The sequence below is a fragment of the Gossypium raimondii genome, chromosome 7 (assembly GCF_025698545.1).
Source record: "Gossypium raimondii isolate GPD5lz chromosome 7, ASM2569854v1, whole genome shotgun sequence".
NCBI lineage: Eukaryota > Viridiplantae > Streptophyta > Magnoliopsida > Malvales > Malvaceae > Gossypium > Gossypium raimondii.
In genome coordinates this window covers 45,030,839-45,052,159 of record NC_068571.1, presented here as the reverse complement: position 1 = coordinate 45,052,159, position 21,321 = coordinate 45,030,839, and the positions used below count along the sequence as shown (strand labels likewise).

The 21,321-nt window shown below is 32.1% G+C and overlaps 2 protein-coding genes across 4 annotated transcripts in view; both read left to right on the top strand.

The window, feature by feature from the left end:
* Positions 1–3,312: 3,312 nt before the first annotated feature.
* Positions 3,313–6,336, top strand: LOC105788500 (uncharacterized). The gene is made up of 3 exons (XM_012615431.2): positions 3,313–3,494; positions 3,654–3,801; positions 5,962–6,336. The coding sequence occupies exons 1-3, from the start codon at positions 3,440–3,442 to the stop codon at positions 6,038–6,040; spliced, it is 282 nt and encodes a 93-aa protein (XP_012470885.1). The 5' UTR covers positions 3,313–3,439; the 3' UTR covers positions 6,041–6,336.
* Positions 6,337–8,290: 1,954 nt separating this feature from the next.
* LOC105788511 (protein SWEETIE) overlaps positions 8,291–21,321 on the top strand; it is a 31,265-nt gene continuing 18,234 nt past the window's right edge. The window contains exons 1-15 of one of the 3 annotated variants that reach the window (XM_012615457.2): positions 8,291–8,576; positions 9,039–9,246; positions 9,890–9,996; positions 10,728–10,964; positions 11,081–11,170; positions 11,252–11,339; positions 11,945–12,009; positions 12,202–12,306; positions 12,930–13,019; positions 13,147–13,227; positions 14,680–14,748; positions 15,085–15,210; positions 18,455–18,558; positions 18,730–18,862; positions 18,986–19,092. In XM_012615457.2, the coding sequence (XP_012470911.1) occupies positions 8,409–8,576; positions 9,039–9,246; positions 9,890–9,996; positions 10,728–10,964; positions 11,081–11,170; positions 11,252–11,339; positions 11,945–12,009; positions 12,202–12,306; positions 12,930–13,019; positions 13,147–13,227; positions 14,680–14,748; positions 15,085–15,210; positions 18,455–18,558; positions 18,730–18,862; positions 18,986–19,092 (1,778 nt within the window). In that variant the 5' untranslated portion in view covers positions 8,291–8,408. Of the gene's footprint in view, positions 8,577–9,038; positions 9,247–9,889; positions 9,997–10,727; positions 10,969–11,080; positions 11,171–11,251; positions 11,340–11,944; positions 12,010–12,201; positions 12,307–12,929; positions 13,020–13,146; positions 13,228–14,679; positions 14,749–15,084; positions 15,211–18,454; positions 18,559–18,729; positions 18,863–18,985; positions 19,093–21,321 lie in introns of those variants that run through there. The other 2 variants (XM_012615439.2, XM_012615465.2) reach the window with 2 other exon arrangements.

The following is a 21,321-nucleotide window of genomic DNA, read 5'->3' as shown; positions in this document are numbered from 1 at the left end:
AATGAACAATTAGTAAAATCTAAATTTACTAATTTGGACACAAAATATATTAATTTGAGTTAAAGGAATGTTAATCAGTTATGGGTTTTGTCTATTTTTGGTGAATGTTTGAGTGGTTTTTATGTTGTAAATAAATTTTAAAAATTGTTTTGGATTAATTATAGAAAGGTTTCTAACTTTAGTCAAAAGTAAAAAAAAAAAAATTATGCCAACAATCCATTAGTGGACTAATAAATTTTTTAATGGCAATGACCAATTTGAACAATTATATTAATTAGAGTAACTAAATTGAAAAAAAAAATACAGTGACAAAGATAGGAACAACGTATTTAGAGTGACCTACAGTGTAGTTTACCTTTACTTAAATAATGAACAAATTAATCATTGCGTTCAGTTTTTGGGTAAGGCAATCACAAATGATGAAATTAGGACCACTATTTTCGACATAGCACCTCTGAAAGCACCTGACAATGATGGGTTTCACGCCCTTTTCTTCCAAACTAATGGGATCAAGTTGGCAGTTCTATTTGTGGTTGGATTAAAAGGATTTTCGATGGGGAGGTTATAGAGTCGACACTGAATATACCCTAATTGTCCTTTTACCCAAAGTCAAAAACCTTCAGATATTTTCTCGGTTTAGGTCCATCAACTTGTGCTCTGTCATTTACAAGTTGGTCATGAATGTCATTGTTAACCGCTTTAAAAGTTGTCTTTCCCAAGATCATCACGCAGGAGCAGGCTAGGTCAATTGCGGGACGCAACATTACAGACAATATCTTAATCGCGCAGGAAAATCCATTCCATGAAGAGTCAACAGAAGAATAGGAGCTGGATGGAAGTGAAGATTGATTTAGAGAAGGCTTACGATCGACTTCAATAGGAGTTTATTGATGCGCTATCCAAGCTGCAAGTATTCCAAATTTTCTTAGAAATATTATTATGTCGCTATCACCAATTCAACTTTGCAGATATTGTGGAATGGAGTCCCAACTCAGAAGTTCCGGTCGACTGGGAGGATCTGTTAGGGGTGCCCATTATCTTCGTATCTTTTTGTCTTGTGTATAGAGTGGCTTGGTTACACCATTCATCCACAATTACCATTACCTAAACACAAATAGATACTAAGCACTAAATTCATCAAACTCTCTTATAGCTCATTCACAACCAAGGTATTAAAACATGAACATTAATTTGAAATAAGGACATCCTATATACATGCCACAAGTAACCAACTATCGAACTTCAAATTCTATTGAGTCGGATGACGGTAAGTGTGGGTTTCTCGTTGATCTGATCTATATGTTCCGAACGTCCAAAATCTACAGAAAAATAATAATAACTGTAAGTATATTAAATACTTAGTAAGCTCATACCATTTAAACTTCACTTACCTTAAATTCATAACATAAACAAGATCAAGTTTGAGATGCAATTTAACCTATCAAAATTCAACCCACAATATTAATATTGACCTCATGCTTTGAGCTCAACCATATGGACATCCATTAGTAATTTTGTTTCCAAGAAAACCAACTTTAATCTCATAACCGAAACCATTTAGTCAATCTCAATGATTGTCTCTAGAACTTAAATAACAAACCTTCCCGATGAAATTTCGTAAAAAACCTCGGTATACAGATGAAAATAGTAGTGCCTGGTTACCAAATAAGGTCAACCTACACGATAAATTGCTTGGCCAAGGCTTAATATTCCTATATTACTGAGTTTGCAACAAATGCAGGAACTCGAAACCTATTTTCGTATTCTTGAGTCCGCAACGTATGCTAGGGGCTTAGGCATAATTTAAAGTAGATTTATTGTAATATTTTTTATTCACCAACAAAAAAATCATTACATGTTAGATCAAAGAGCAAATGGATTCTTTTTGTTAAAAATTTTATTCATTTCTACCATAAAAAGCTGACATGTTGACAGAAAACTAGACATATACATGTGACATGCTACATGTACCTCGTCAATGTACCTCATATTGACGTACACGTGAGCATTCCCAACGCATATTATGATTACTTAAAATTAAATACGGAGTATAATTGGACTGTTTGATAAATGTAAATTTCAAACAATGAAATTTTTTATTTTACAATTTATCCTTATTTTTTTAACATTTCAATTTAAACAAAGTCAAAATTTAAATGTAAGGTCTTTTAAAAGAGATTGTAATTTTAAAGAAATAAATAAAACAAAATTAATTGAAAATAATCTCCATTAAATGATATTTAGTTGTTTATCTATTTATCATTTTCACAATTTCATAGATAAATATCACGTGATTTTTATTATGAATTATTGGTCGTGTTTAAAAGAGGCAAAAATTTAGGTAGAGGGTTAAGAGGGTTTTTTCTGTAAAGTTGGAGGGTTAAAAAAGTTAATTTAGACTTCATTTAATTTTTAATTTTTTAGCCATTGAACTTGTATAGTTTGTCAAATCACCCCAAAATGTGGATATTTGTTAACTTTGCTGATGTAGCAACTCACACGGATGCCACATCAAAGTTAACAAACGTTAAGTTTTCCATTTGTTTTGGGGTAATTTGACAAATAATGTAGGTTTAAGAGCTAAAAGAGGCCAAAAATTAAATGGAGGATTAAAATGATTTTTTTGTAAACTTAGGGAAAAAAATCACTATACCAAATTTATAATGATTTTGAGTTATGTAAATCACATTTTCGTTAGAAAAACATAATTGTTTTTGTTAATTTTTCAAATATTTTAGCTTATTGAAAATATTTTGTCAAAAGATTTCTTTAGTCTCTCTTAATTTCAAAATTGAGCAAATTAGTCTTTTTAAAAATATCGAGTAATTTAATCATTATCAATTTTGAAAATGAGTAACTAATGACAATTAATTATTGTGATAATGTCTTTTGTTAATTGTACATTTTGATCAGTATAGCAAATTTGTTTACATATTTTGTTAATTTGGTATTGATTCTAAAATTCAATAAATTTGGCATCAACATTTACACATTTAGACATTTACACAAAATTTGCAGGCTGAATTTGTTAACTTGAGACCATATTGACAAACTGTCTAAATTTTGAGAGCTAAATTTGTTATTATAACAATCAAAATTGCATACAATTGACAGAAAAATTAAAAATAAATTGTCCTTGATTGCTCACTTTCGCAATTGACGAGGATTAAATTACTCCATTTTTTTAAAAGGAACCAATTTGCACAATATCAAAATTGAAAAGGACTTTAGAGGTCTTTTTACCAAAATATTTCAATTCAGTAATTTGTTGAGGATGTACAAATAGAAGAAAACTGTTGGGCCAAGCATTGACTCGGTAAGCCCAAGCAATAATAACACTAATACATGGCAGAGCAGCAAGAGGAGAAGAGGAGAAGAGAAGAGAAGAAAAGCCGCAGGAACCAATAATCTCTCCATTTCCCAGCAGAAAATTCCAGCGATGGGTTACATGCAGGAAGCTCGTGAGAATCATGTCAAGAAGAAAGTTGAGGAAGGTAATAAATTACCCTCTGAAAGGGAGAATGAAAAAGACAAACTTAAACCCATTTCTCATCTAACCCTTGTTTTTGTTTATGTTGAAATTTTTTTCATGAAAAAGGAGGGAATGTTTGGTCATGATTGTGAGATGGATTAATTTGGGTTTTTTTTTTCAGCTTTGAGGAGCAAGATGAAGCAAAAGGCACTAAAAGAATGTGATGAGTACACTTCGAAATATGCGCAGTGTGCCGCTGGGAAGACTCTTTCTATCGTATGGCAATGTCGTAAACAAGCTAAAGAATTGAATGATTGTCTTCATCAATTGTAAGTTTGTTTTCTCTCTCTTCCCCCAAGCTTATACTTTATACACACACGCATAACTTTTACATGGAGGAAACCTTTGCATAATATATCTATGAAGTTATTTTCTTCATTTTTCATCTTTGTCTCAAGAGTTATTAACGTCCTTTTCTTTTTCTTCGTACTGCGTTTTGTCCCTTGAGCAAGTTTGGTTTAGCAATGTGTCTTTGACGTGCATGTTTGACTGAGAAATGTGGCCGTTGATTGCACGTCTATGTTAACCATCATTTAGGAATGTGGCTTAAAATGTAGTTTAGGGTTATGAAAATAATAGATTCTGAAATGTAGGATTTTAGGATGCAATAATTTTAAAATCCTTGTATGTATATATATATATATATATATTTGAAATATATATATCCTCTCCACTGACTGAGTTGGTTGATTGTTGTTAACTCCTTTCCCCAAGGAAAGCGTTATTAAGTTGTGCCAAGTGAAAACCTTACTGATGAGAAGTGAAACTTGCCTTAAAATTTAAGGTTATGCACTTGCTTCCATCTGATAAGCCTGGTGACATAAATTGTATACCAGTTGGTTCTTTTAACCACTAGGATATTATTGCTGATGAATATGGTAGGCTTGTTGATATCCGATATTTGTAAATAACAACATCTAGGTAGTTTGAAGTGTAAAGTTCAAGTTTGGCTTAAGTTAGACTGTTCATATTTGTGTGATCTCAAGAGATTTCGCATCTTGATTCATTAATCAAGCTATTAACGAAGTGAAAAGAAATCGAATGGCTTTAATCTCTTATACGATGATATAATTATGAATAATGTTAGAGTTAGGCATTTAACTACAAATAAAGTGACTTATTCCCATTTTAGAAAAAAAACTTGTATCCTGTTTACTTCATTCCTTAAAATCTGCATATTTCATATAGGACTTCTCGAGATAGCTTTCTCAATATTTTTCCATACATTACTTATTACTACCGAATTACACTTATTTAATGTCATAAAACCTAGGAACTTTTTGTAGTTAGCCTTTGCCTACTTTACATTTGACACATTTATAGCAATGTATCTTTGGCAACCTAGCTTGGACAATAGTTAGGTTATGGTATTACATTGACCCATTATTGTAGCATGGATTTCATTATATTCTTATAATATTGGGATCTTTATTTTCAGAAAGAAAAACTGCATAAAAATGGGTTAGAGATGGAACCTGGAAATAAGTTAACCACCTATAATGAAAAATATGTTCATCGATCTTCTGCACAACAAGTAGCAGATATTGACTGTGAAGGTTTGAAACCATAGCTTAAATTTGACTTTCAAGGACAACGAGATTTAGAATTTAAACTTTATAATGCACAAATATCTTGCCCTATAGAAACAAATTGGTTTATGGACATTTTATTGTTTAACTTATTTACAGGTCTAGATTGCTTATACTTTCCTTAATTTATAAATTTATATGAATAGAACTTCAAGCTAATTATAAATAATGAAAGGACCCCATACTATTCTAGTGGGCTATTGTAATAATCTAATTGGATGGTTTATTCTGATACCCCAGACCACATTAGATATAAGCGTGAACGATAACGCCCATATAAGAGATTAAGTCCCACCAGACCAGCCACCTGAGTTTAAACTTTTTTGGTCTGTGGGTTTCTGCCCAAAAGGCTGTTTGACTACTGATGCCTGGGCCCTGGGCATTGAGTATCCATGCCAATTGTTACTCTTTGCCTACCATGTCTTAAGTGTTTCGTGTAACTTTGTAGTCATTGTCAATATATGGCCCCTAAGTCTAAGATGCTGCTTGGGGGTGAAATGAGAAATGAAAAGAATAGTCTGATTCCTCAAATCAGTATAGTTGAAAGCAGTTAGGTTTCACATTTGCCATCGTTGTATGGAATCTGGAAAGTCATGCAGTTAATTTAGAATGATGGTTACTTTGTTTCCTTTTTTGTTTTTTCAGTTTCCCTTTTCTTTATTACTTCAAGAACTTGTTGAGAAAATTTAATCAAGGAAACTGCATACAATTATATATTTTTATAATATCCATGACGTCTGGTGGTTAATTTGAAGATTAACAGACACATGATGCAAATAATGGGAAAGGCTTTGATTTACTTTAATTTGAAAGAACTCAGTTTCTCCTTTTCTTTGGCAGCACCAATGATGCTGTCTTGGAAGAAATGAAGAAAGAATACATGCTTCAGGAAAATCACAGAGGATCTGCAAGAGTCTAAGCTCATTCCCATTTCCTGTGCTGGCCGCAGAGTCTTGCAAACAAGTATTCATACAACTTATTCGTTTTAATCCATATGCTTGCCTTGGAACTTCCATCTTTTGCAGTGTTATAGGGCAAATATATATATATATGTATATTTATATATATGATGGTCCTATCTCCGATAGTTGCAAATACTTTGTGCATGGATTAAATCATGGATCTATCTGGAACTGCAGTTTGAGATTTTGGGATATCTAAACCAAATGTTGTTTTTTAGAGTAGAGTAGATTAACTTATGCAAGTCTTCTTTTCTGTGTTGTTTTCTTTTTTATTTTTCATTCCATGCATTGTATATAACTCCTCAAAGTCCATCGTTGTCCATCCAAATCCAATGGAACAGAAATTTGGAATGTTCAATAAATAACATCCGGTCACCAACCAATCGTACTATACTGAAGATTTCTCATTCATTTTTTTTATAGAAATTAAGTAGATTTTGTTTTCATAAAAACTAAATTGTACACACTTCGTTATGGGTCTACTTTAATATTGTGCGATAATTTGATAATAAATGGATAATGTAATTCAGAAATAACTAAAATAACGTGAAATTTTGAAAGAAATTATAAAAAAATGAAACCTATTATTGAAGTGATGGACTAAATTTTAGTCGAAGTTACGATTTAATTTAAACGTTTAAACATCGAAGGGTCCTAATGTTCCAATTTTTGAATCTTCAAATATCGCTTCAATGATGTTCATAATAGGGAGTTATGTCGACAATTGTTCTTTTGTAATTTTTCTTCGAAATGTGTTTCTTGCATGGATCGCACTTCGTATCTTTGGTTTTTGTTCTTTAAACGAAAGGTGCAATATTGCAGATTCACTTTATATATATATATATATATATATATATATATATATGAGTATTGTCACCATGAAAATATAGAGAAAGGATCATACAGGGATGCAGCCTCTCGTAAATAATGTATATCGCATTTTCGGGATAAATTGATTTTTTGAAAGTTTAAAGAAATAAATTGTATTTTGAAAAAGTGTGTGAAAATCGACCTGTTTGACAAATTAAATTTTTTTTGGCCATATATGGCTAATTTTGCCTCCTTTTCATGTGATTCATTATCATCTCATCTTTGTTCCCTATTTCATGAATATTCTCACTTTATCAGTTACTGAACTTTAAAATATACAATTTAATCATTAAAATTTTTAAAATTGTTTTATTTGGTCATTAAATGATATGGTACTTTTTTAAAGGTATAATAATAAATTTAATCTTTAACTTTTATATTTTTATCAGATTGACTCTAATTTTATATAAAATGATAAAATATTTTAAAATTATTTTAAAATAAATAAGAAAAATCTGAAAATATATAAAATTATAAATATATAATAAATAAATAAAATAGATAAAAGAATTTAAAATTATAAATACATGTCTTTGCCTTTTTAAACTCCATGCCCATCTTTTCCCAATACCAGTCCTTCACTCTTTTAATTTTCCACTTTTAGGCGTTTTATTTCATTCACTCGACTATTCTATTTCTTTTTGCTTGGATCAGTGTTAAGAAGTTTCTTTCGGGTGTTGTTATTTATTTCGAAAGGTGCTCTAATCTCACCGAAAGCCCCCAAAACTTGTAGCGATCCAGCTCGGAAGGTGTAAAACAGTCGACAAAGGCACCAGCAACGTGTTAGAAAAGAAATTCAATTATTAAAGTATTTGATGGAAGAATTGTTTGGTTTATTCATATGCTTCATCGTCACGAATATATATAGTCGGGCTTACAAAATAAAATATTCAAAAATAACAAACTAAATCCAAAACTATTTACAGATTTCCAGCAACAACCCAACAAAAACAATGAAATATTACTCTAGTAAAATTAGGAGAATTATTCAAATATATCTAATACAATGGACCGGCTGGGTTTCGGTCTGAATTAAATTTTGAGATGCAAATGATACAAAGTAAGAAGAAATTGTAAAAGTAAGCAAATTGATTTGGCATTAATCTTAAGCTATAATATTTTATTATTTTTATGAATTTATATATTTTCACCATTACTCACTTAGCGGTGAGTGACTTAAACAAACCACTTTAAAAATCATTTTAAAATATAAGTGATTAAATTGTAACTTTTTAAAGTTTAGTGATCAAATCAGATTATCTTGAAAATATTAGTCACCAAATTATATTTTTTTAAAGTTTAATGATCAAAACAAACCATCTTGAAAATATTAACGAAAGCCGAACCTTTGTTTCCATTTTTCTCATTGTTCAAAAGGAAAAAGGAATCCACTGGAGTAGATATTAGTTTCCATTAGATTCACTGGCTTCCTTGCGGAAAAAAAAGAAGAGAGAAATGACTAGGATGAATTACGTGAGAGAGAACGTTCCTCTCTCACGCTTCGGCGTCTTGGTAGCTCAGCTTGAGTCCATCGTTGCATCCGCATCGCAGAAATCTCCCGACCCTCTCCTTTGCTTTGATCTCCTCTCCGATCTCCTCACTGCCCTCGACGATGAGCCTAAGGTCCTTTTTCCCAGATCCTACCTTTTACTATTTCAGTACACAAATTAATTGTAGAATTCTGTCAGATCGTGTTCCCTTTTAGTTATTTATTCTGTTTGTTTATGTGTGATATTTAGTGAAGTTCATGTCTGTGAAGATTTGATTCGCAATTTCTTATAAAGTTCCGCATTTTAATTTGGTAAGAAGCGATTTAGTTCTGGTTTGAAATATTGGCGAGGTGTCACGTTTATCATTCAATAGTTAGCTTTATTATGAAAATGGATTGTGATTATACAGATTAATATAGAGATAAATCACTTGCTTCACTGAAGTACTTATTAGTTCCAAGTTCAATGTAAATGTAGTAGAAGGGGTCTGACATTTGGGTTCCAGTGTTTTTTGCTCTTAGATTTTAGTGACTTTGAAAATTTATTCTTTTGGAGTGGAGTTTTATTTTCTTGACTTGAAAATATTAAATTTCAGGAATCTATCTTGTTGTGGCAAAGAAAATGTGAGGATGCCTTATATTCCTTGCTTATTCTTGGTGCTAAACGTCCTGTGCGTCACTTGGCATCGGTAGCAATGGCAAGGATAATATCTAAAGGAGATAGCATTTCAATATACTCAAGGGCCAGTAGTCTCCAAGGATTTCTTTCTGATGGGAAGCGGAGTGAGCCGCAGAGAATTGCTGGTTAGTGAAGCTGCAAGAAACTGTACTGTGCTTAGATCATTCTTTTTAACTAGAAGTGGCAGAATGTCCTCGTAACTACAATATTGCCTTGGTTCAAGAATACTTTTCAACAAAAACAAATAAGCTAGTATTAGCAATACCTTATAAATTGAAAAACAATCTTAATATTCAATTAAGGAATAAGTATGTCATTGTTATTTTCATCCTGATTTAATAAGTTAGCAGCCTTTGCTGTTAAAATTCAATGAAGGAATAAGTACGTCATTGTTATTTTCATCCCAGTCTAAGCAAGCTTTACTGCCAGCAATTTTATTATTGTTATTATTTCTTTGAATTAATATAGAGAAACTAGAGGTTTTCTATAAACCTACATTTTCTAGAGCTCCATCTTCTTTCTTACGTGTTTATTAGGCCCTAATTTTATTGATTTCCTGCTATTTTTTCCTAATCCCTTTCATTATAAGTTAATGCTCATAATCAATAAATTTGGTCCCTTTTTTCTTTTTGCGGTGGGAAGGCCATAAAATTTTCTTATTGAAAGACTGCTTCTCATGATCTCAAGAGGATTTGTTTTTTCCTCTATAGATATTTTTTGACTTATAGATTGTTTCTTGTGTTATGAGCATTTGATTTGAATTTGTAGGTGCTGCACAGTGTTTGGGAAAGTTATATCAGCATTTTGGAAGAAGAATAACTTCGGGTTTGCTTGAAACAACTATTATTGCTACAAAACTGATGAAATATCATGAGGTATATTCTTTTGATATGCATTTTTATTTATACAATTTATCAACTGTAAGTCTTAAAATTTATGTGAAAATATCGGAGAAATTATTGAAAGAGAAAAGCAGTGATGTCAAGGTGCAGTGTAAGACAACAAAAGTGCTTCAGACACTTTGGTCGATCATGTGTACACCTGGTGCACCTAAGCATGCTTTCTTAAGTCGATTAAGTGCAAAAAGGCCTTTTGATTGAAGTCATATTGCATTTATTTTAATTTTGTTTAATTTTTTCCAGTAACTGTACTTTTAACTGTAAAATGAAGGGATAATATCAAACTCTTAATTTCTCATATTTGAGTATTTAATCAGCATATTGGCCGAAAAAAAAAAAAAAAGAAAAAAGAAATTCTGACCTGTTTTGTAAGATAAAAGTGGATCACTCTTTGGGTTTTATTAACAGCATTATATATCTTAGGCTTATATATATATATATACACATGCATGCACGTATTGCACCTTATTTCATTCAAGTGTGTGGTTCTTTCTTTAGAACCTTTTGCAATATAAGGGGTCTAGTGCCTTTGAATGTGCATTGCGCCCTTAACAAAACTATGCAAAAAACAAAAACCCTGATATCAACAATTTGTTAATTATTTTCCGCTACGGTGCTATCAAGAATTTGGTAGTTGAAAAATTGTTGGTATTAATTTTATTACTCATTTATGCCTGTGTCTTTAACATGTTTATCTTGAATTTTAGGAGTTTGTGAGACAAGAGGCTTTGCTCATGCTTCAGAATGCTTTGGAAGGCTGTGGTGGTAGTGCTGCTGCTTCAGCATATACTGAGGCATTTCGTCTCATTACAAGATTTGGCATTGGAGACAAAGCTTTTGTTGTTAGAATAGCTGCAGCACGTTGTTTGAAGGCTATTGCCAACATAGGGGGACCTGGTCTAGGGGTTGCAGAATTTGATAGTTTAGCTACATATTGCGTCAAGGCAGGTGTTCTTCTTTGTCAGCTTCTTCTTGTTGCATTTTTTCTTAAAGTACTTTCTTGATCTCTTATATATTGGGGTTGTTATCTATCTGATATTTTTACTTCTATTCTCACTAGGCTCTTGAGGATTCAGTAACTTCTGTTCGGGATGCATTTGCTGAAGCTCTGGGCTCATTGGTTGCTCTTGGAATGAATCCTGAGGCGCAGGTATAGACATGTCAGATTTTGTTTTTTATTTCTTGTTTTCCCTTTTGAGTTTATTTAAACTATCATTATAACTCTTACTAGGTTCAACCAAGAGGAAAAGGCCCTTTTCCTCCACCGAAGAAACTAGAAGGTGGTTTACAGAGGCATCTGGCTTTGCCTTTCACAAAAGGTATGCTCTTGTTTGGTTGGATGTTATTCAGACCTCTATTATTAGTCTAAAATTGTTTATCGTGCCAATTTTTATTTAAATAGATATTTTAGGTCAGTTTAGTCATGGTTAGCTTCTGATTTAGCACCTTTTGATGCTTGAATAATTTGTCAAGGATAATAACATTTCATGATCTAAAAGTTGGTGCGGTGACTGGGAAGATTTGCAGCCTTTGATGTTCTTATCTTTTCTTCTTTCTCATAAGCATTTGCTTTGAACTGTCAATGTATTTTCTTAAGTAACATCTTGTATTTCTTACTGTGAATCGAGAGAAAACAGAAAAATGGAGAGAAGAAAAAAAAATGATACTGTCATGAGAAGAAGGAAGATATAGAAGGGAGAAGGAAGAAAGGAAGAAGAGAGATGGAAAAGGGATTAATTTCTGAATATCTCAGCTTGATTATTTCCTTGAGCTTGAATGTGATTTTATACTGTAATTCAATGTACATAAAAGGGATCAACTAAATTACAGCCTACATTAAATCCTACAACTTACATTATTTACAGCCTATTATAATTCCTAAATTGACATCTATCATTACACTAACAAATTCCTTAATTTGCAGCTAGTGGTTCTCGGTCAAAGGAGATTCGTGTTGGCCTTACCTTATCTTGGGTGTTCTTTTTACAGGTATACTAAATCATTTACTTGCTCCATTTCCCTCTTAAAATGCATATCCTTTTGTCTTGGCTTTTAAAATCACTCAATTAGAACAAATTAGCTTTTACTATCAAACGAGTAGCATGCTCAGTAAATTTCCTATCTTATGGGTTTACAAATGATGATGATTTAATAATTTTTTCTTTGAATTCTTTCTGGCAGGCAATTCATTTGAAGTATCTACATCTAGATATTGAGCTTCAAAGTTATGCTTTGAACATTATGGACATGCTTCGTATGGATACATATTTTGATGCCCATGCAGTGGTATGTGGTTGAGAAAATTGGATTTTAACATATCTCTAGATTTATTTATTGGGTGACAAATTGGAACAGAAAAGCATCAAAGAATAAGCAAAATCCCATTGAAAAGTGCTAGTGTCTGTTATACCTTTATTGTTTTCTCATACATCTGATGTATTGGTATCTGTCATTCTGTTTGATATTCTTATTTCTGAATTTGTATTACATTAATGCATATATATCAGAATTAAGTAATGCTTATCTATAGAGGTTCATTTGAGGGAAGTTTATGCATGTTAAAGAAACTGTTGCTATATGTTAACATTTTTCTCATCTTTGGTTTGTGAATTTTTTAAAAATGTTTATGGGAAATTGCCTGTTCCAAATTTCTTTCATCATGCTTTGAGGACAGGTACTGGAAGTCAATGCAGATAATTTGGTGTAACATTTAAGCTTTTGGTAGAAATGTCTTAGTGGATTCTTGTTCCTTTGTACAACAAATGTTTTGTGTTCTGTTCTGTAGGAATGGAATATTGTTAAAGGTTGAAGCATTGCTAAGTTTTTACTTGTAATAAGTTTATAAACAGAATAATGATGTGGTACTGTGGTTTCATTCAAAAGCTGAAGAGTTTCCTGTTTTACTGAAGGCATGTGTTCTCTATATCCTACGCGTTGGTGTAACTGATCAGATGACGGAACCTTGTCAAAGGAGCTTTACAGTCTTCCTTGGAGAGCAGGTATGCTACAGATTCATATTCTGTCTCCAGTCTTCATGAAGTTTCATTGCTATTTTTTTTTTTCATTTAATTAAATTAATTTTCTTTTCCCTGTGGGTGGGTGTTGTGTGCTGGCGGACACTTGCAGCTTCAATCTCCAGAAGCCAGCCCTTCAATGAAAATTGCTGCCCTGCGTACCCTGTCATATACTTTGAAAACTCTAGGCGAGGTACTCTTGTTAATGCAAAATTTTCCTCTTTCTTGTAAGCATTTCCCAAAATATATTTGGTAATAAGTTTCTAATAAGTTGTTAGTTTTAGTCATTCTATGTTCTACCTCATACCAATGATTCAAAGAACATATATATTAAATCATAAAGTTTGGAGTGTAATTGCATTATGTATTCTTAACATTAGTTAGATGCTAAAACGCTCACATCATGAAGTTCTCTAAGCTTGATACATGTTTTGTCTGTTAAGGAAGGTGAAAATTTTTGGAAAATGAATTTTCCTACTATGAAGCATTGGTATGGTCCATATGGTTATCTTCTGTTGATATAAAATTGTGGAGATACATGCACATGAAAAAGAAGTAAATGTGTCATTTTTGTTACATGGACTTGACACTTTTGGTTAAAGTAACTTGTGCAATACAAAACATTACAAACAGGTATGGTATTGTGTCAACTTCCTCAATAATGCTAGGAATACAACATGGTATTTGTAGCCAAAACATCATATTTGGAACTTTATTGCTTCAATTAGAATTTTTTTTATGTTTCACCAGGAATATTTGACAGCTAGAGATAGCAATCAGGCAGGTAGATGGTTTAGGGATAAATCATTTTGGCCTTGGCTCTTCTAGGTTTTAGGTTGATTTGGTTTGTATTTTGGGTTCTGATAAGCTTTTTGTTTAAATTTGGCTTAATTGTTTGCTTATTCCACTTTGGGACCAGGCTTTCTACTTGTTACCCAACTAATGGAACCAATTTAGATTTGATTTGGTCACGTTGTCTCCCTGAAATATTATTTGGCCAAGGAAAAAAGATTATGAAGTTAGTTTTCATCTGGATGATGCAGTTTAGCTGTTTAATTCCTCTTATCTATGAACGCTCATGCAGTTTCCAGCTTTGCCACTCAATAGGTCATTATGACCAGTCTTGGAAGTTTTCTTGAGCTATGTTTCTTTAATTTGCCCCTTTTAGGTTGCTTATGGTAATATGAAGGGAAATACAATGATATGTGAGATCATACTCATAGATTGCACCAGACATTTAATTTTCTCTCTAAAGTGATTCTTGTGCTCAAGCTAACTATGGAGCTCTCAAGATGAAGTTCATGGATATTTAATTGTTCTTATCCTATCTCTCCTAACTAAAATTGGAGCTAGATGGTAGCTAACTGTTGAAACTCGATTTAAATATCTTAAATAAACTATGGGATGTGAAGAATACCTGATTTATTTGTTTTCTTGGGTGCATAAATATGCTAATATGCCTAATTCTTTTGGCCTTTGTATGTTACTGTTTGAAAAATGCTTATTTCTTCTATGATTATGTAGTTGAGTAATTTGTCTTTTATAAACAAAAATTTGACGTAAGAGGACTTAAGAAAATCTGATATTATTTCTATTTGTATGTGTGAGCATGTTAACATTGTGAATCCAATATGTCTTTATGTAGGTTCCACTTGAATTCAAGGAGGCGTTTGATAACACAGTTGTTGCAGCAGTATCTCACTCTTACCAGCTTGTAAGCTCTTTATACATCTCTTACATTTTACAGAAGTTAGACATATTTGGTTGCATTAAGAGATTCTCATAAGTTATTAAGTTTACTTGGTTTAGGGTTTATTTGTACTTGTATTTTATTGAAATTGGTAGAAAAACATTCATCCATCTGGTGTGAAATAAAATAAAAGTAGACAAGCATAAATCTTGAAAAGTGACTTTGATTTGGGCATTAAACTCATGCATGGGAAGCTTAATTCTGTTTTGTAAAATTTCATATATTGTTCAAACCTGCAGCTTCTCATTTTACAATGTACTGCATCAGCATAAGTTAATATTATTTGAAAATTTATGGAAGGTACGTGTTGAGGCTGCTTTGACATTGCGTACATTGGCTGAGGTTGATCCAACTTGTGTTGGTAGTTTGATATCTTATGGAGTGACCATACTAAATGCTTTAAGGGAAAGTGTTTCCTTTGAAAAGGTAATTTAGTATTTTTGGCTTCAAAGCATCTATTTTTGTGCTGTCTTGTTTCATCTGTAATTTGTTGTTGTTCAGTGAAAATCATTTCAATCCCCATGATTTGAAATGTTTTGGTTAATCCATTGTGGTTCATATTGTTTATCGAACTTTTGTTTTTGTTAAAACTTTACACAAGTTGAATAAATTCTCCTACTTTGCTGTTATAAAACCTTTTTAATTTACATAGAAAGAAGAGGTCACATGAAAATCCCAACTTGATTTTTTTACTGGCATAACTATTTTATACTTTTTAACGTAAATTAAGGTAGGAAAAAGTTAAGGTTTATGTAGAATCTTACTTACTTGAAGGTCTAATGGTGTAGCCTCCTTGAGTAGCAGAGTGAACCATATTGACTTCTCACTGTTGAAACTGAATGGTGTAAGTTGAGTTCTGCTTGAACAGCTAGGAGTGAAGTATAATTTTCCGCATTTATTATGCTACCTTTGTTCATGCCTAATTTGCTCAAGTAAATGGATGTCAGATTTTTCGTTTTGGTTTAATCAGTAATGCTGTGTAAAATTATCCTAACTTTCATAATTATCAATAACAATGTGAGAATTTTCTTCTGTGTTCCCCTTCGTGGTGTTTATACTCTCTTTTGAAGTGACCACAGACACCAAATTACATTAACTTGTTTGCTCATGCGCATAGGACAATGCATGTGTTGCATTATATTTATAATTATTCAAATTGAAAAATTTCACCTTAGAAGCTCTTTTTACTTTCAGACGACTGATATTCTAAGCCCGAGTTATGAATCTCATTATTATATGCGCAACTTTTATGTTTTAATTGCATTAGCTGTAGACATGCCATTATGAATTGTTCTGACATCAATAACCAGGGATCATGATTTTTACTTCCTATGTTGATTAAGCTTCAATATGGTGTGATATACGTACATAGCAAATGTCCAGGTCCATGTAGTGGCTGTATATAACCAGGAATTTTTTAACTTCTAGGATTCTTCAGATTGTATATGTATTCGTGTCTGTTAGCTATGTAGTTCTCTTTTGGATTAATGTATTCATGACATTCATTACAATTAATTATTTGTTCTTAAACCTTGATAATTCCGACTGAAAAGAAAAAAATCTTGAAATGAAACTTAACATCCTTATTTGTTTTTAAAAGTATGACATACGCTGATTACAAAAAATAGGGCTGCCATATGGTGCTAGGACTATGAATAAAAACATCAGTGTACCATAGCTTGATATCATGCAAGACTGTTTTTCTGCCTTTTTTTTTCTTTTAGTTTTTACTACCGTTATTTTGCATAATATCTTAAGGTTAGCAAGTACCTCTACTATTGAGGAAAAAAATTATCCCCTCTTGTTGTCACTAATAAAGCTTTTACAGAGATCAATTATAGAAATGGAAGAACTTTCAGCTAATTCTAAGCTTCTTGGCTTCCATTTCCATTTCTCTTTATCTTCCTGTTTTCTTCACTCTCATCCTTTTCTATTTGTGTCTAGTTGTTTCTTTTCTCTTTAACTAAATAACAACAGAAAACTCTTGCTCTTGGTGGTCCTACCTAATCTAAGTTGTACGTCACCATCATGTTAGGGAGGGGAAGGAATATATTTTCTCAATGGTTAAATCCTTTTCTTGATGAATAATACAAGTAAATGTGATAAATTGCGACTAGACTTGTCTAGGGGACAGGCTGGTCCGTAACCCACAAAGGCCCAAATTGGGCTCAGCTTGAAAGTCTAAATAACTATTTAATATAATATTAAAAAACAAAAGTATTTTTATATTATTATTTATTATATTTTAAAAATTAAATAAAAATATTTTTAATTATTAAATAGTTATTCGGGCTGGGCTTGTGCAAATTACAAATTCTGTTGTCTAAGGTCCAATTTATACGAGCCTCATCTACTTGGTTGGATGGGCAGCTTGACCATTGGACACGTTTGGTTGATTATCATTATGTTTCTTAAAAGCTAAACTTCTTAATCAATCGAAGAGCAATATAACTAGTTTTATTCGATGAGATACCAAGGTGGATGATTGTCATTCTATACTAGAAATAATCACATGGAATCTTTTGAGAAGATGGACCACTAGGACATTTGTCTAAGTCTCGTGAAACTATTTCATATCAGTTCGTTGATATCTTATTTTTATCAGGCAGACTTACTTTATTCCTGAAAACTTGCATAACTTCTGCTTCTATTGTCACAAAAGATTCACCCTTTTTGTGGGTCAATAATTATGATTTTATGGGCAGAAAAGGGAAGAGGGAGGGTGGGTGCTATTTGCTAGCTCGTGGATATTATTCTATAAAGTTTTCACATAAATTGTCTATGTAGCCTTGTGTAGTTCATAGTAGTGTTCCTTCTGATAGATAAGGAACTTGGAGTAAGCAGGTCCAACACTACTGGTATGGTGTAATGGTGATAGTAATAGGGCTTAATGGTGCTACTGATATGAGCTAAACAACTCACAGAAAAGAGCAAAACAGAGAAGAGAATACGAGAGAAATTTAGAGAGGAAGAAAAAACTGATTCGTTTACTGTTTGCTTCTCTCCTCAACAAAACAACCGAAATAAGGAAAAGGAAATGATACCGTTGTAACAGACACGGCTCACAGCTGTCACCAAAACAAAACTAATGAAACTCATCATTTCATTGACAGACCCAAACATTGAAACGCACCGTTTTCCTAAAAACTCAAAACACATTGTTTTATTTAAGTTGAAATGCAGTTAAGAGCAGCGTTCTGACAACTGCTTTTAACAACCATATCAGCTACATGATACGGTGAAGTGCTCTTACTCCATAGGTATAACTCTTCTTGCAAGTGCTTTTCAATCTTTCTTTTTCATGCCCTTCTTGATTGTATCTTTTACATTCAAGTCTTTACCATCTTTTGCTTGACTTCCTGTGAGCTGACTGACTAGTTTTTAAATGGTTAAACTTCTTAGTAGAATGAAGTGGCTTTAGATCTTGACTCCTATCTTGCAGTCTAATTTAGAGTGGATATTAAAACACTGACTTTAGGCACTAACCTGATCAGACAATCAGTATTGTTTAAAGGGGTCAGTGTTGCAGTAGCCACATTGACTGCCCATCTCAATAGGGCTATGGTGTTATTCTCACCTTTTGATTTTCTTCTGTTTTCATATATTGTGAGTCTTTTTGGGTATGATTCCAAAACATAATTTATTAAGTATTCTAGTCCATTGTGTTCAGGGAAGCAATTTGCAAGTTGATCTTAATTCTTTGCATGGGCAAGCAACAGTTTTGGCTGCTTTAGTTTCCATTTCACGAAAATTACCCCTTGGTTATCCAGCCAGGTAATGTTCTTTTATAACAGTTTGCTGTTTATGTTTGCGAGGTTTCTTAAGTTTTGCTTCTTGTGGCCATGGTCAGGCCTTAGTAAAAAATAATCTATTGAAATCATAGTTTAGTTCCCACTCTTTTGGGTAAATTAACTTGAAAGTAAACTAACATGTAATTGTCCTTAGATTGCCCAAGGCAGTTCTTGAAGTTTCGAAGAAATTGCTGACAGAATCCAGTAGTGATGCTGTTACTGCCAAGGTGGAACAAGAAGCTGGGTGGTTACTCTTATCATCATTATTATCTTCCATGCTGAAGGAGGTATAGATTATTTCTGTGTTGGTCATTTTGTTTTCTTTCTATTTCTCCCCTTGTATAAGAATATGGTGGTCATTTTCTATAATCATTGTTAATATCTTATGAAGCTATTTTTGATGCATGCAGGAGCTTGAGGATCAGGTATTCGATATTCTTTCCCTGTGGGCTGGTCTTTTCAATGGCAACCCTGAAGATGTAATTGGAGAAAATGGAGATCTACAGCCTAGGATTCGGTAAGTCTGTTGATAAGTGTGCTATTCTATACTAGCTTATTTGTTTTGCTATGATTAGTTAGGGCTCTCATGCCTGAGTTGTCTGTCATGGCTCCCAATGGTTTGATTCTAGTCTAGATTCTACAATGGTTTCTTGACAGACTATCATTAGATAAAATTAATTAACTTATATTATAGTACTAGTATGTCTTTGCTGCAATGTACTTCCTTATTTTGTCCCTAGTAGATTTTATTTTATTTTTTGATTTTGGCGCATAGTTTGGGAAATGATAATTTACCTATTTCTTTTACATTATTCATGTTTTGCTATAATAGTAGGGATTATTTTAATCTTTGATTGCCTAGAAAAGAGAACTTAAAAAGAAAATAAAACCTTAAAAAGAAAATAAAACCACTAGTTACAAAAGTTGATGTTTGAAAAGAAATACGTCATATTTTGTGACATTGAAATGAGACTACAACATTAAAATTGGAAGAAATGATTGTTAACCATATCATGATAGGACTTCTCTAAGAACAATATGGCTGTGATATGTAAGCATAGACATTGTGGTGCATGGCTGTCCCCAATTGGATAGGTTTAGGTCAGATTTTTGTTAAAGCCATGCTTACCTTTTCCTTGTCTAGATTAATCTTAACAAGAAGTCACTATATGGATTTAGTTTGAAGTATCACCAATTTAAGAGTCTTGATACTATTAGGTTTGGTGTATGACCAGTAAACTGGGCAAATTGGGTAATTTCGGATTTTAAAATTTTTGCATCATTTTTGGGTTTGATTCATTTCGAGTTTGGTTCACTTTAGGTTTGGGGTTAATTCGGGTTTGAGTAATTTCGGATTCAGGTCAATCAAGTTTGAAACTCAGGTTTTTAGGGTTTGGGTCATTTGGGTTTGGGCCATTTTGGGTTCAAATGATTTATGTTTTTCTCTCATACTATTTGTTTTTACCTGTACGAGTTTTCTTGGTTCAATTTAATAATTTTAAAATAAAATTTATTCAAATTTAAGCAATTATTTGATTAAGTTGGATTTATTTATAATTAATTGAAACATAGAAAATAAATAATAAATGTGATTAAAAATAAATATAGAAATTGTAGTTTTAATTAAAAATGAATACCTATCTAGCCCAAATTTTTGATTCAAATATAATATAACATTTTATTTTTGAATTTGAGACTTGAGTGTCTGTTAGTGTGTTACGTTTTAATAATAAATTACAAACATCAATTTTGAATACCTAAGTTGATTAAGAATTTAAGATTACCGTTTAAGGTATACAACAACACCGGTTTTTCTCTTTTTATTCTTTCTTGAAGTTAAGAATACCTTTATTTTTATTTCATTTGATAGGGTTACTTTTTAATTCCAATGCCTCCAATTTATCACTGAATGAGTAATATGTTGGTGTAATATGTTTTGCATATTAAATAATTATTTACATTGATATTCAAAAAGATATTCTAAGTTTCAATTAAATTGTCACAGTTGGCCTTTTTGGGTCAAATATAAACTAATCCTATGTTTAAAAGTTGTCATAATAATATAATTATAGATCTTAGGCAATAAAATAATTAAACTATTTTACTTGTAGATCAGAGAACAAATATAGGAAGTGGATAAATTTATACATAGCAAATGGCAATTGCATTCTTTGTGGTAATACAAAGTGGTAATTGTATGATAAAATTTTAAAAATATTAGTAATTTATGTAGGCATCATTTTTATTAAAATAATATACATTTTCAAAAATATATTTAATTTATGTTTTGGTCATTTTGGGTTAACTACTCGAGTCATTTTTGGTTTGATTTGTTCCAATTTTAGGTCAATTCTGATTCAAATTGTTTCATGTTCAGATCATTTTGGGTTTGTGTTGGCAGGTTCAAGTTGTTAAGTTTTTAATTTCTGTGGTTGAATTGTTTTATGTTAGACTTGGGTTTTGATTGATCGGATTGATTTTTCGGGTTTGGGTCATAATTGACATGTCTAGTTTGGACACTTTCTTGAAACTTTTCAATCTCATGCAAAACTAGCTCTCCTTTAAGCATATGAGATTTTACTTGTTTTATCTTCATCTACCCTTATCTTTGGGCTCATCGCCTATTGTCAGACTCATCATTGGCAGCATTCGTGGGACATGTCACATTGATATTAATAATGAAGTGGTGATAAAAAGAAATCCTAAATTGGGGGGAGGGGGGGAGGTATCCTAGACATATAAATAT